A 16740-nucleotide genomic window follows, 5' to 3' on the forward strand; every position below is an offset into this window, starting at 1 on the left:
AAGCCTTCTAAACTGCAACAATATGCCAAGTTTTAAAATAGAGATACTGTGGCATAATGACGTTAGAAAAACTCACTAAAATCATAGTTTGCCTCTTCAACTTCGTTCATTTATATCATTTTGGATATCTGTTCCCCTCAACTTCCCTACAAATCTTCAATACAGTATAAATCATGAATCAGTCCTTGTATTTCGAAGGACAGCTTACAGCTTCAGCTCCTTTAGCTCCTATGTTTCTAAGGGTGAACTTTTTGCCTTCAAAACATATTTTTTCATGTTATTTAAGACTTGTTCATTACTGCAAGCCTGGAGGACACATTTAAATTTTGTGTAACAAGTTTGTTGGCTGAAATGCAGCAAGCCTGAACTTTGAGCGGCTTGCTCGCCACAGCTGGAAACGGATATCCAAAAGGTTGCTGCAGACCAGGTTAACATCCTTCAAAATCTTCTAAACCAAAACTTAAAAAAAACCCAAAAAACCCAAAACACATTTTTTTAAACTGTATTTCAATGTTAACAAATAATTCACATGACAAATATTTACTAGCAAGTATTTGCTTAAATACATTTTTCATACAGTTTAATTTTTACCATCATGAAACATCTTGTGAGAGCTTTGTCTGTGGCACATTAAATCACGACAGATTTCTTTCCCTATCAATAATGTGAAGTATATTTTTAATATGAAGGGGAAGCTTTACCACTCATCTCTCAGTGTGAAGTCTCATACTCAGTCTGCAATTTGACACAATTGGGCATTAGATTCGTTTTACGACAGGAGACAGTCCTCCTCGTACGGACTGCGTCGTAACGCACACTGTGGTCCTTTGTCCTTTTTTGTGGATACCTCACTTTATAGCAACTAAAAAGAATTTGATAGTCTAGAGTTGCAAATATATCTGCCTACATTTTTTAAATAGGGTTTACTCCTATAATATTTAATACTAAGGGTATTTAAAAAAATAATGTATAACAATCTTTCAAAAGAGCTGCATGTAAGTCCTTAAGCTACATGATAAAAATGTTTTCAATGTTATCGAGAAAAATATAACAAAATAACAAAGCATCTGTTTTGGCCTGATTCTGAAACTGAAGATACAGATTTTATTCTATTTTCCGTGTAATATTAGCACAAATAGAGGAGGTGATAAGACACAGTATTAACTCAAGTTTATTTTGGCATATTCTTGGAGTAGTTTAAGACACTATCTATTAACCTGCATTGGTTTTCTAAACAACTATGCATGAAACCAGTGATATTCCTCATTTTGCTCTTGTTCCTAGAGCCGTTAGCAGGTAAGGTGCTGCCGGGGCACCGCAGCCAGCCCCTCGTGCCGGGGCGCTGCCTTGCGCCCTTCTGCAGCTACACCTCCGGCCTGGGCAGCTCTCGCTGCAGTCCAGCCCGTGCTTTGTCAGAGCTGACAATTTAAGGCCTCAAGCAGGCAAGAGCAAAGCAGTTTATACAGAAAAGTCGGAAAACCTCAAAGATTTCACAAAGATACTTAGCCAAAATTCAAAAGCACTTTATGCATAAGCGACACAGATTAACAAACAAAGTACCTGTACATCCAACTTCATCTGTCTGAGCTTCAGGCCCCAGGATTTCCTTTGTTTCTTTCCCAGCTGAAATATTAAATTTCACAAAAATAAGAATGAATGTTAGAAAAAAAAATCCATCTTAATACATTTGAAGAAATGTCTCTTGAGCAATTGTTTCCTGTTCTGAACTCGAAGGACAACATTCAAAAATACAGATTCCTTGGCAGTAGAGCAGCACGTAAGCAGCTGCTGCACAAAGATGTTCCTTGGTTAAAGAAACAAAATTTTAAAAGGGAGCAACAGTAAACACTTATTTGAAGATAGGCAAAAATAGGGACATGAGTGCTGCCACACGTCCAAATTTTGTAGTGTGTTTTCCAGAAAATATAAAGTGAACTATTTAAAAAAAATCCTATCCACAAATGCAGCTACCTGACACACCAGAATATTATTTCCAGAAGCCAGAGCTTCATAAGTTTAGTTTTTCTTTATTTTTTACCTACCTTTATTTTTTCCAATTAGCAGTCTGGTGAAATGATTGATAATTTGCTAGTACTGTCTGCAAACAGCTACAAAACACTTCTTCTTTCTTGAAATCTCTCTAGAAACCACTTACAGACTGTGGTGGTTTAAACACTGATTTTAAACACAGACTCCCTACTTCAGATCACCTGCGTACTAGAAAAATGTTTCATAGAAGAGCATATATTGATTGCAATACCAAGGAAGAGCATGCATGTTTTTATCAGACTTCCACGTAACTCTGCAGAGCCCAGCGCTGAAGCTCTGCTAGCTGCCGAGAAGCACCGGGGAGCCGCACAACCAGGGCGGTCAGGCACGGGACACGCGCATGTTAACTCACTGCAGATTAGTGGCTCAACTCAGTAAATGACTAAAGCTGTCCCTAGCTTGCAGTGTTGGGCAGCCCGTATTAACAGGCTGATAGTAACGGGCACATTCGTACTGGAAATGCCTCTGCTGCCATTTTCATACTCTACTAGAATTGTAAAGAATATTGTTTCTTGAATCCTTTATTACTAGTCTACCATGTCAGGATATGCGCATGCATTAATGGACAACAGCTACGTGTCAATAGAAATTAAAGCATTATATCATAGTTTCATTTTGAAGGCTTCAGATGCTTCAGAGCAACACTGCAGAAAAAGCCTCAAGTGATAAAAGATGTGAGAATACACCACTGGTGTGATCTGAAATGGCAGTCCTTATATTTTTATATACCTTGCTTCACAGTATTTCAGTACACTGTCATGGCCATAAAAGAACAATTGATGAAAAAATCATTTGCTATGGCTATTCAAAGCCCCAGCTGCCAACTTTTTAGTTACAGGAGAAGCTCCTTAATAAGTAAGATGATAAATTTTAGGACTACTTTAATTTCTCAGTTAAAAATGTCTTCCTCAAAGGAAAAGATTGTTAATTCATCTACCCTGATAAAATCCAACAGACCCTAAAAGGTGCGGAAGCTATTTCTGCAGATGCAACCATAAACAAGAAATACACTCAAAAGGTAGTGTAATACTTAAGCCTTACTCTAATTTTAATTAGATTTAAATGATTTCTTGATTAAAATCAAGAAAAAAAGTCAATACATATTTTATTGATGAACATGGGATTGTTAAGTGGTCATATTTTGGGCTCATAATACCACAGATTTTGTTCAGAATTTGTATGATGGTTGGTTACACACAATACAAATTTAAATCTAAAACTGAATTTCTTAGAAACAATTATGACACAAAACCCACTATTTTTCTTCTTAAAAGAACCCTTAAAAAGGGTTTGTGACTTTTCTCCCTTATAAAATTGGTTCTGTGGAAGGGGTGGGGGGAAATACCAGTAAGTTATGAATTACAGAAATTTAATTTATAGTTTTTATAGCAAACTCCTCTGTCTCCAGAACAAATAAAAGTTATACTTCCCCTGATAATGTCAAGGAATTTATGGTATTCAAGATTTCCTCTCAATAAAATTAAAAACAATCTCAGATCTAATAATCATAAACTCTTTGTTTGGTACTCTCTCTTCCTATTACCTAAAAGTGGGGTATACGACAAGGAGGAGACTTTTCTAGAGTGGGGTTATCTTCCTTAATGCTGTATGGATAGTTAATAATTCAGTAACTGTCAAGTAAAGCTCCATCTTTAGAGCAATGTATGTTCAGCATAACAAGGCAACTTCACATTTGTGTACTCAAAAGCCAATTTCCATGCTGCAAATACAGCTTCTATGAAGGGACATGGTGGTGGGGAAACAGATTTTAAGACATTTTTCCATCAAATAGAAGTCAAAGCTCTGAATTCAGAAATATTTTGAGTTTTCTGCTGAATGATCACTTAAACACAGCTCTCCACTTAGTAGCTTCTGGGGCATGAATATGAATATCCACCTTCACATTTTATCTGGACACAGCTCATCGTAAAACATGTTTTTGGACATGTTCTATTTGCTCTTCTTAATTCCCATAAAGTACATAGGAATAGTAGTGGTAATGCTGAAAAAGCCCCTCTTGCTATTTGAAAATAAGGACAAATAGCCATATTCTAAAAAAATCTCTATAGCACTTGTTATGGTCACAAAATCAGAACCATCCAGCCATTCAGAAACTCTAAAATCACACAAAGCAAGGCCTTACTTTGAGGATGAGTGCCTGGACCTTCAATAGCTAATTCTTGAACTGCCGTACTGCTCAAATCTGCTCTTTTCTGTATCTAATCATTACTTAAGAGCAGCTGCTTAGAGATATGGTGGGACTATCTAGGGTCAAATGCTAATAATTTTCAGATGACAGTGTACTAAGAGTGAATAAGAATGACACTAGCACTGTGTCATAGGCTGACTGTAACGATCTATGCATAGATAAGATACCTGACCAAATTTTAACCGCTAGCAAAATGGAACTTCTGGTTGGAGGCAGAAAAATAAACTTTACTGACGTTTCTGCCACAACATTATCTTCAGAGATGGGAATAAATTCCAAAGCCCATCGAGAGTTTCCAATTTAAATTCTTTAGAGCTAATTTTCCCATATAGAACTTGCATGTAGCAAGTGCTGTTTACTGTTGTGCCTGATTGTTTGTTCCTGTGAGTAAAAATTTGACCAAGAAGATGTCACACTTTTTTAGCCTTTCTGCCCACCCCCTGCCCCAATGTAATTAGTACATAACAGTGCAGCAACCTTCCTCAGCACCCTGGGACACTGGGAAAACACAATCCATCCGTGCCACCTCGGCTCAATCTAAAATTTTATGAGTTAAAGGAATTCTCGAGCTCCAAAAGGAGCTTACATCAAAAATATAACTGCACTAAGTTTTTAAAGGTTACTACAATGTTTGGACAATTTTTCTAAATTTTCAGTTTTTCAAAACTATCTTAGCTCAAGGTCTAAGATCTCTCGTTTTCCTAAATATTTACAATACATAAATAATAATTTTTCAAGTATATTAATATAAGAAGTCAATAGGGTTTTTAGCTTTTGCTTTTTTAATTGCAGCATAGGCTTTAGTTTAAACTAAAGAGAAAAAAGAGCATATTATAGACTCATTACACACATGAATGCTGGCACACCGCCAACAACTTGTGCAGGATACATGTGGTTCACTTCTTCAAACTTGTATGACTGTTTCAGTTAAACCTCCTGAGATACATACCTTATATTTAAAACACCTGTTCTGAAGGTCTTTTAGAAATTCAGTTAGAATGACTGGAAACGGAAGGAAACTAATCTGATAAAGAAATTTTACGTATGTTGTTTCTATTCCTGTGCATTTCTGAGCAGAATAAATATGTAAAAAGCCCACTCTGTCAAGACTAGCTAAACCCAACAACTTTCAGTACTACTTTAGTCATGAAACACAACTTATTAAAATTATTGTAGTCTATGTTTTCTAAAAATAATCACCCATTTGGAAGATGGTAGTAATGCTGCACAGGCATCTGCCCGTGTTTCTTTCCCTTTAAGACATACAAATACCCTTTTCTTAAGATTTATAATGTACAACCAAGCCTGATGATATGCTTTTGACCTAACACCTTTCTTTCTATGAAAACCATAAAAAAAATGAACAGAACTTTGACATAGCAAATCAAAGCACCATGAAGCCTAATTTAGCCTTTATTTTTCTCACGTAGCCATTGCCAGAAAATCAAACATTTAAAAAATTTGCTATTAAATGAAAAATCCCCGGACTGCTACAAAGAGAAGTTTCAGAATAAACGTAATTTTTACATATGAAATTACGCTATTTTTAGCAAGTATGTATAATGATTATTTACATCTTTTGTCTGACCGAACACTGACAAAAGCCTGTCGTGATAAACAATGACCAAGGCAGAGAAAAGTATTTGGTAAGTGCTTAATGCTATGGATTATAACACGTATGTGAAGAGAAATTATCACGTAATGCCCAGTACAATGTCAGGACTTCCTATAAGATTATATATTTGGAAATATATACAGAGAATAAGCTTAACGGTCAGGTTCCCTGACTTTCTGACAAAACTTTCACAAAAAAAGGCTGACAGCGTCTGGCATTGCTTTCTCAGAATAAGGTTGCCTGATGCTCTCAACAGAATTAAAGTACAATTTAGTTCAAATGCTTCACTTTACCAAATAGATTTTAAAAGGCTGAAATGATGCATTTGAAATAAGAAGTCAAAAAGCATGCCATTACATGTCTGGCATTCTGAAAAACTCCAAAGAGTTGTCTCAGGCAAGACGTTGTGCTGCGACTAGCTGTGGGTATGTCTCCAAGAAATGTTTAGCCTAGACCTGTATGCAGGGATCTTGACCCAGCACCTCCGATATCCACCACTGCGCTCAGATGTGTATTTCAGACTTCCCAAACCCATGTCTGTGTGGTTCAAGAAATAACCTACTTCAGGCAAATTTTATGTAACTGTAATCCCCGATATACACCCTGTAGGAGAACAAAGATTTTGTAGGTCAACTAAGAAAATTACCCACTTAACTAACAATTTAGTTCCAAAGGTTCATTTTACTGCACAGTATACCTTGGCAGTAGCAGCTACATAAGAACTGGCTAACTTGAAGCTATTCTTTGAACTCTCAGCTGCTGTCTCTCAGCTGGATTGTAGTTACTGAGCACATGAATGCTTTCAGTTTGCTTCGATGTGCAGTCATGCAATTTGTCTTAAATCACCAGTTTTAACAAGGTGGACAGTAAAGAACTGTGGTTCGAGTCCAGACACAAACAGGGACATACTTGAAAACATTCTGTTTCTTTCATGGGATAAAGGCATTCCATAAATTTATGCATTTACCCCAATTTAGTTCAAATGTAAGCATGCTGTGTGATATTATTAAACTCAGTATCAGAACCCATAGAGAAATGGCCAATTGCCTGATTGCTTCAAATTTGCTGCTGCTAAGGCTGCCACATAAGATGTGCAACAATTGCCTTCCTTCCAGTGCTTTCAAAATACAGGTTCATTATGAATGAGATATCCAATTCTAAAACTAATAATCTAAAAATTTAATAAATATGAATGATGCTTTCTACCTCAAATAGTATCATTATGTTCTTCAGTGTCTTTTTCCACCATCTCTACTCTCTTAAACCTTTTTCTTTTTCACGTGTTATTTACCTCATTCTGGCTTTGTTTGGAAAGTGAAAAAGCAGAAGCAGCCCTCAGGTAGAATATTACATCTGAGTGCAATTTTGTTTTGCATTTTTGGCTCACTGCTTACTCCCCAGGACACACCTGAACAAATCTTGAATCTCAGTGGAAGCTATGGCAGAGGCCTGCCATGTAAAGGACATGGAAAAACTGAAAGAAACTATTATCTGATCACACATGAGAATGCTGTATCCATAGATTTGGATCACTTGATTAACAACAGAAATGGAATGAACGCATCTCAGAATCTGCCTCAAATATTAAATAAAGAACTTACAATAAATATGGTAGAAAATCTGACTCTCGTTTGGTTGTGAATATTATATGTTTATTACTTTGATTCATTTCAGTAACAAAGTGAGCAAAAAATTCTATGGAATCTTTCCTTTTTAGGAAAAATATATATAAATAAAATACATAGGAAATGCTATATAGCATCATCAATGAAAATGAACATACCTTCATCTTCCCAGCGACTGTTTGTACTCCCATCTCTTTCACTGTTTTCTGGTAATACTGCATGGTCTGTTGGCAAGTCATCTTCTGGCACGCTAGCATCACAGTCTGCTGCATCAGTTACACTTTCTTCTTCCACTATATGCAATTTATCTTCATCATCTGAATCTGAGTTGGCTTCTACCACATTATTGTAATTGGTAACTGTGGAGAGACAAAAAGCAAAATGCAGATCAATACACTCTCAGTTTACAGCTGGGAGGTTCAAACGTTTCACTACTGTGGCCAAATGCTCTGTCGGAGGCATCTCTGGAGCCACATGATTATTTCTTCTTCCCACGTGGGCCTGGCAGTGGCTTACGAGCAACTTGGACACATGGTAGCACACTGGGAGACATGGTGGCACACCAGGAGACATCCGACAGCTGTTGGGCTTCCAGCACTGCTAGAAAGCATTATTCCTCGCACATCTCCATGGCCAGCGTAAGGCTCCACAAGCAAAGGCAGTGGACAACTCTTTAGTTGTCCCAGAAGACATTCTGGGCCACATTTAGGCATCTGGCTTCCATTTGGATCATTCTAATTTGGGTAACAGCATTACTATATGATCCCTTGAGGAACATTATGGTCTGCCCTATAGTCTATGAAATACTTGATATTGGTAATCAACAATCACATACATTTTATTACAGACCGATGCGTATAATGAGCATGGCTATAGCTGCATAGCCAGCAGCATGGTGCAGCAGGGCCAAAGCTGCAGAGTGAAACAACAGGTACTGAAGAGCAAGCAACCCCACGCTGAACACGCGGCAGAGATTGCTCAGCCCAGCCTGGTCCCACAGAGCGAGTATACATTGCCAGCTAGGCGCGTTAGCTGTGCTTCTGCAGCTCGCTTCTCCTTTAGCTTTGCCTCAAAGGATCTCCACAGCCGTGCTCCAGGCATGTGAACCAAGGAGCAAGAAACAGGGACAAGAAGCAGAGGTGACTCACTAATGCTAAAATGCTCCTGATCCAAGCTAAAACAGTCACATAGATATGCCCAGAGATCCCACTAAAGACTCGACAGAATTAATATGAAATGAGAAATCTCACAGTTGACTTAGAAAGGAAATTTTCCGTAACGTTTTCCCCATCTACCATGAAAAGGTAATAACTATACTTTCTCAGCATCGAGGACATATTGTAAGTCTGTGGATAAAGGATTACATAATGCTATATATATATTTCTGTTGTATAGGAGCAGATTATTATTAAAACAGTCTTAATTTGTAAGCACAAAAGATCAATTATAACTGTTTCAATTTAAACTGTAAGCATTATGTATTAAGAAAAAATTATTATCACAATCCATTGAAATGTCTTTTTACTCAACTGAAGTTACTTAAAAAAAGCTATTAAACATTTATGTAAGATCTATAAGTGTATTACTTATTCACGTCAAATTTGAACTTCATATTGAAATCCCTCAAAATACAGCTTAAGATAATAAACTAAAAAGACTTGTCTTGGCTGCAGTGGTTTTAAGTGGTTATAAGAATCATATCTGTGACGCACATAACCACATTACTTTACGATATTTTCATACTGTTACTGTTAGCACACCAGAAGACAGATTGATTCTTTCATGTAAAATCCTGCCTATTAAGGTAGATAAATAGGAAACTGTCTTTCCGCTCTTCTGAAGTCAGCTGCTTCTTTTTTTCTTTTTTAAGTAGGTATTCGAATCATTTAAAAAATGCATTTAAGCAGGGAAAGTGAGTAACATTATGAATTGGCAAGCTACTATCTCATTTCCTTCCAATTCAGGAGAAAAATGTTCCACGTAAAATATGCATAAGCATGACAAAAGAGCCTTTTGAATTCAAAGCGATCACTCCATGTTTCCGTATTTTATATACACACACTTATTTAAAAAATGTAATATGCCTCACTATTCATGATATCAACCTTTTCTAAGACAACAAATTTAGGAGGATTGCATAAATACTAGTATTTGGTCAGTTTCAATTGAAAAAATGATATTTACTTAATATTCTGTAACAAATTTTGCAAAGTAAGATAGTTACTGCAAGGGCTGCTGTAACTCTGTGCAAAAGGTAGCGTAAACCAGGATGTGTAAGGATTCCCTCACCTGAGCAGAAGCAACTTCTGAATTTATTAGCCTGAAAACTTATTTCTTTTAACTTCCATTCACAGTTTACAGACACAAAATAGGAGGAAATGGAATAACTATTTTAGTCTGTTGTCTTAACCAGGTTTTGCTGTGCTCAGATGTAGAGGAATACTAACGTAAAACACCACTGTACCCACCTCAGCCACAGGTAGAGGAGCTCACTATGAGCAGAGGTCAAAATTCATACACAGTACATAAATGCACTTTTTTTAATACATAAAGTTCAGATTTCAGTTGCTTAAATAATTAATACTTTTTATATAAAAATTACTCTCTGTTTAGATTGGGTAATTAAGTGGAACTCCTGATATTAAAGTCTTTCATATGGGAAAAGCAAAAAAATCAGAAAGTTTGTGCTGAAGACTTACAGATACAGAGAAAAACTAACTCTACTTTTCTTCATTTTTTTTTAATTTTAAATATAATCCACTCATGATAATGCTATTTACCTCAAAGCATTTTCATATATTTTCACTACACTCACGGGCTGATTCAGCGCAAACTTAAAAACTCATGCTAGAATATTTGAACAGCTTAGCAGAGATCCATAAAAAGTCAGAGAGAAACAGTCTTTGGGATTTAACTTCCTTCCACTGAAGACCAGTTGTCAACAAGGCAGCAAAAGAAATTTAGCTTTAACATTCTTTTTTTCCTTTTTTTCTGAGAGCTTTGGGTAATCTGGGGGAAATAAACTGCAAAACTTGCATCGAGAGGGGCTCAGCACATTTTGCATGATGAGGCAACAAACACAGGGGAAAGTCAAGCAGTTAAAACTAGAGGAACATTCATATGCCTATATACTACTCTAACTAAATAATTATGCTGTTTTCCCTCTAAAGGATCCTTGCCTCATTTAGTGCAGTGATAGCTAATGTGCAGCGAACACAGTTTTATGGAGTGAACAAATGTGTTTGTAGGATCCTGTGCCATTTTTTTAGATTATGAAGTTATTAGGCATTCCCTTCTAGTCTCATCAGCCAGCAATGCTCCTAAAGCCTCATTTACAGGAGGCTAGCCAAAATCAGATTCCTGAATATATGCTATACATTTCTCTATATGGCATTCGACATGAACACTTCAAAACATTTAATTAATTTAACTGTAGCGAGGTGATGGTATTTCCATTTTACAGAGCACAAACTGGCTACTTAAAAAACTGCGTATTCTTTTGGCAATTTTTGCATTACCATGTCAATGTAAGGTGTTTAGGGCCTTACTTTTCAGAGGACCTAGCATTTTTATAGCATTTTATACATTCAAAGCACACTTGTATTCGTTCCAAATGCAGCTGCGTTCAGAGCTCAGGTATCTCAGACTGCATGCCATAGCAACTAGCAACATACAGAGAGAAATAAGTGACCTTCCAGAATCATGTAAAAACTCTGTGGAAAAGACAAAATAAAATCCAGTTTTTCGGTGGTGCTTTCAACATGCCTTCGAGCGTGGGCTTTTGATTCCTGCAGCCCTCTGCTTAAATTACTACACTTTCCAACAATTAAGGCAAGGGTTCTGGAGGCAACGGCTTCCCGTAAAAAACATCCCTGATTCATTATCCGGGCAGCGTTCATCCTGTTAAAAACTATGTGAGCACACAGTTAAAGATCTTATCATTACATGTATTTACAAGGGACAAATTCAATCTTAATTCTGACATTTTTCAACTTTTTTTTTTGAGTGCCTGACTTTCCAACTCAAGTGTTTGATTTCAGAGAGTATTTTGAAATTCCTTAATGGAAATGATGGTTAAAAATAATCAAACCCTATAATTTATTATATCTTTAGCTAATTAAAATCCCACTACGTGGTACTGTACCGATGCCTGCATGGTTGCAAGGTTTAGACTAGCAATGCAGATCCCTTCCTGTGGCAGCCTGAGACTAAGCAATGGTAGTAGCAGGTTGCTGTCCTTCATGTGCTTCAGACCCATTCTGGCAACATGTTCCCCAGCTCGGTGAGACATCAAAGGCTCGCGGGAACTGGGGCATCCTACATTCACTTGCATGGGTCACCGCATGTCCTCTCTCTACTCTTCCCTCTTCTCCTGTTCAATCCTATCACCAAATTTAGGCCTCCGCTATCCGCACTCCATTTTGGGTGTTTCCTCCTTTCGTTCTCTATGTTGAATAGATACCACTAAGAGAAGAGGACAACAATCTCTCTTGCCTCATTTTAATGCCTGGCACCCCAGCAGCTGCTGGCCGCTGGGAAGGGTACATTTTAATTAAACCTTCTTTGGATGGAGACTGGAGTATGCTCAGTAGAAAAGCAATGTTTAGAGACTGCTTACAACCTCTGTAACAAGTTCAACTGAATATCAATAATGATTTCAAAAGGCTCCTCTAATTGGGCCAAATGTTCCACACAAAAATTAAAATACAGACCCCAGAGGAAACCCTTGCTCTGAACAGTAGAACAGTTACAGCTTTTCAGTGAAACAACTATGAGTATTTCAGAACTTGAGCAATATGTACTAGCTAATGACATGTAGAAGTAGTAATGCCTAAGCAAAATAATGCAGCCTGAATCATAAAAAAAGCTAGCACAAGTAGCAATCAATGACTCTAATACGATACACCAGTCTGTGGAAAGCAACAACTGATGGAGAAGTTACGTCATCGTCTGCCACCACGGCTACAGGGTGGTTATCAGCAGCAGGGAAGCAGCAGCAGACAGCTGAAGGCAATCTTATCTTAAACTGTAAAGGCTATGTCTGACTCAGACCAGGAACCCAGGGCTGCAACTTCTCAGAAAAGGTCACAGGAGAAGCACCTACTATGTAAATGGCCATACAAGCCTGTTCCATTCACCTTACAGTATGTGCACCTTGACACAAAAATTTTCACTGCTATTTTAATTAAACAAGTAGTTTCGTTATTAATTTCAACTTTGCTTTTACACATGAATAGAAAACAGGTCCCCATTTTCCACCTGACATATGTTACACAGGGCACTGAAGACTAAACATATATATAATAAAAATCAATTTTAATGTCAGCACTATTTATGTTCTGAAATAAAGATGAAATAATAATTAAAAAGAATGCATGAAAAATATATCAGACAGATATATATCAGAACAGATCAGACTCACATCTCCCACATGGGTTTATATAAATACATGAATATTCGTAAAAAAGTAAGTCTAAATATCAAGTCCCTTCCTGGTCATTTTGGTCAACTAATAAAAATAATTTCAAAATGAGGTTTTTATACCTGTTAACTGAATGCCAATCAATCCAGTCAAATGTAGCTTGACACACATCTCCAGTGAATATTCTGACACAACAAAAAATGTAAAAGAATCTCAGTAAGCACTAAAGTATATATATGCTCTCAACACATGTGCTCGATTATTTGCTTTTCAGGTCAAGTCAAAGAAACTTTGAGTTTAGAATAAACACTTTGCAACTAGATTGCATATTAAACTGTGCTCTAAATGTTATACCAAAAATTAGACTGAATGTCTGGGCCGTGCTTACGCAACACAAGTTAAAATCAGTGGCTTAAACAACAATCTTCTGCTTGTCAATTTTAAATCGCGATTTAAAAATCAATGAATACTTGACATTAAAAGCAAACCAACTCAGAGTGTGGAATTTTTCTATCAATATGGCAAAAACTGGAACAAAGCCTGATGATCTAGGTCACAAACAGTTCCTCCGAGGTATGCTACTGCCTAGAGCTCTGGCATAGACTCTGCAATGACATAAGCTATACTTAGAGCAAATCTGGCAAATATTCCAGCCCCATGATTCAATTCCATGCTGCTTGCCTTTGTTCATCTGGTCATTAGTTCAATTTAGGGTTAACTTAGTCCCATATGGGTAATTATATTGGAACAGGACAGTTTGGCACTTTACTATTTAGAAATCCAGAAGCAGAAGCAGCTCTAGGCTTCCCAGTGGGACAGAAAGAATAGAATTTTTGCCACCAAGGCGAATAAAAGCAGCTATCCAGCAAGCCAGGCCTGCTGCTGCCACCTCCTCCCCACTACTTTGGTGGGAGCAATTGGAGAATCTCCGCTTCTTCAGCTGCTCCCGGCACTCGGCTGCCTTAGTCAACTACCTACTTTGATAACTAGGATAACTATGATGAGTTCTGGGCAGAAGAATATACTTATTCCCTCTATCCCTACTAGATCACTCCAGCTACATACGACAGACATCAGATGTTACTTCTGTATTATTGCTGGGATGCCAAAATCAGGAGAGGGATGCTAAAACAAACTGAATCCCACTGATGGTAAAGTACGCACAAGAATCTCGCTCTGGTCCTGACGGTAAGGACAAGTAGGTTGTGCCTATATCTGCAGGCGAGGTGGTGGAATAGAAGCAGAAGTACGATGAAACTGTTGACACCGAGAACCTAATGTTCGCACTCTTTGTGCTTCAGAGTGGTCTTTTAATTAAAACTAGCTCTAGTCTGGTTTTGTGGACTAAATTTTTGTTAGTGGCTGGAACACTTGGAGTACTCCCAGAGCGTATCTTCTCCTTTAGTTTAAACAAAGGACACACTCCCTGATGAATCAAAGCAGAGCGAGGACAATCAAGAGATTCACTTCAAAAACCCACTCGTGATCTGAATTAAGACATTAAAGGATGTGCACCTCCAGCCAAACTTTCCCAGAGGGGACATATGGTCCTTCAGAGTCTGAAGGATAAAACTTTCCACTACCTACTCCATGGTAAAATTGATTAAATGCAACCAGCACCAGAATCTTTATCTGTAGAGAGGAGGGACCTCTTGGGCCACCTACCCCAGTCCCCCACTACTGCAAGCAACCAGCTCATATACAGCCTTTCACAATTTACTTTTGGAAGGTATCAAGCAAATTCTTGACCGACTCCTGAGTGTAAGACATACCAGCAATTGAAAGAAAAGCTACAGATTGTATTTCCAGACAGATATGAGCTTGTGGTGAAAGACGCCAGCCTGAACTAGTAACCACCATATGTTAGAGATGAAAATGGATATGATTGTGTGGCAAGTTGTATGGACTGAATCCCGTTCTCCTCAAAGATAGGCTAGATTTATACTGCTAACAAACACTGTTATGGAATGCTGCAGTAGCAGCATAGCCAAAGCTTGAAAGGAATCTTTGGAGATGGCAGAATGATGGTGCAGAAGACATGCATGCCAGTGAGGATCCAAATCACTCAGCACTACAGCGCGAGCTTAAAGATGAGTGCATGGCAATGGAGCACCAAGACTGATAACAGGTTCAGTAAGTGCTATGCGTAGCTGAATAAAAGAAAGAATGATAGCACCTCCCCCCTTTACACTGCTTTTTGAGTGAAAACCTTTTTTCTTACACATTCTTGAAATACTGGTCTTAAAATCATATGCATGGTTCTCATTTGCGGTATTGATTGGCATCAACTCTGAACATTACCAAGTATCATCTAGTAATATGGTCTGATCATGGCAATCACATGTGTTAAAATAACCTCTGAGGTTGCAGATGAGAAGCTCAATTGGGGAGACTGGTTTCACACTCAGTAGGAAGGATTACCAATACTGTGAAGGCAGACCTCTCAACAAGAGGCCTCTCAGAGGACTGTATGGGTCACCCAATGGGAGTTCCTAGGGTAGCCCATATACCTTATGTGGGTTTGAACTAGCTGTCCATCATCTGAGTTATACAGCCACAGCAATTAGACACTGCACACCCACATATATTTTCCTACATGTATTCAGGTGTGATGCTTAAACTTAGATTCTGAAATGTATACTTATACCATTATATTAAAAAAGTCTAATTTTCAAATATTTCCCTCATTAGGGCTACCTCAGAAGAGTAACTAAGAAATATAATTTTAAACATGCCGCTTTGAGAATTCTCTCTTCATTACTCTGCAGCTCTTGCCAGCTAAAAATGGGAGCTTTTTAACTTTGCACAAGGAAGACTTTCAGTCTTTCAGTGAGACAGAAGGACTTGCAAAAGTAATTTCTCTACTGAATTTGTAAATGATGGTCCTTCTCCTAATGAAAAAGCTAACTATTGTCTGAATATTCTCTCCTTCTAGTCTCTGGATTCATGTAAATTCTACATGCAAATAAGAAAATTCTCAGCAGCAGTATAATTTGAAAAAATGGTATTATTACAAGGTCCTTTTAGGTTTGGAAATATTGGAAATAATCCCAATAGAAAAAAATTAACATTCAGAAACAAGACAGCTGAAGGTGTATGAGAAAATTAAATGTATCCTTTGCCAGTTACCACCACTGCATAACCCAGCGTTATACACTGCTTTCTACAAATACGAACTTACTTTTGTATGTATAATTCCATGTCAATGCCTGCTGTCAAAAAATATTTACAAGAACTTACAGAGAACAGAAAGATTCAAATCTCTTCTCCCTCACAGCATTTTTTTTTCTTTCTTTTCTTTAAGCTACTGGAAAAAAAAACAGTGCCCAATAATTTCACTGCTGCTTTAAACATTCAGCAGAAGAGAGGCCATACCTTGCTTCATTTTTCCGCCTCTCAGCTTCTCCATTTTATATGCTCTCCCTCAGGTAGTCTCATAAAAAGCAGAAAACTATTCACTCATTATAGGTGACAACAATCCTCCTGTGCAACAAGGAAGCTTTTACAAGTATTCATATTTGTGAATACACGTGCACAAAATAAATATCAAATATGAGGTGGTGGCATCCATGTGATGTACAAGGCAGGAACTTTTCACTAAACCTTCTGTTCTCTGGCCATTATGCTTCTCTTAAAGAACATGCATAATTTCCCCATAAAATTATACTAACATAAATATGAAACAGAAAATCCTGCTGCTCATGATTTTTTTTTTAATCTGAATTTTCAAACAATATACTGTGGGGAACAATTCTGAGCAGACAGCAGTTCTCTGCATCCTCTGCTCCAAATTAGAGGCAAAAAGTACAAATCTTTCCCT

The 16740-nt window shown here is 37.5% G+C and overlaps 1 protein-coding gene across 10 annotated transcripts in view; it reads right to left on the minus strand.

Moving 5' to 3' along the window:
* ZEB1 (zinc finger E-box binding homeobox 1) overlaps positions 1-16740 on the minus strand; it is a 129664-nt gene that overhangs the window by 19927 nt on the left and 92997 nt on the right. For 8 of the 10 annotated variants that reach the window (XM_064505822.1, XM_064505823.1, XM_026101525.2 and 5 more), the window contains 2 exons: positions 7657-7857; positions 1561-1623 (listed from right to left, as the gene is read on the minus strand). In XM_064505822.1, coding sequence (XP_064361892.1) covers positions 1561-1623; positions 7657-7857 — 264 coding nt within the window. Of the gene's footprint in view, positions 1-1560; positions 1624-7656; positions 7858-13042; positions 13106-16740 lie in introns of all 10 variants that reach the window. The other 2 variants (XM_026101524.2, XM_064505821.1) reach the window with 1 other exon arrangement.

Source organism: Dromaius novaehollandiae, chromosome 2 (genome assembly GCF_036370855.1).
Source record: "Dromaius novaehollandiae isolate bDroNov1 chromosome 2, bDroNov1.hap1, whole genome shotgun sequence".
Classification (NCBI taxonomy): domain Eukaryota; kingdom Metazoa; phylum Chordata; class Aves; order Casuariiformes; family Dromaiidae; genus Dromaius; species Dromaius novaehollandiae.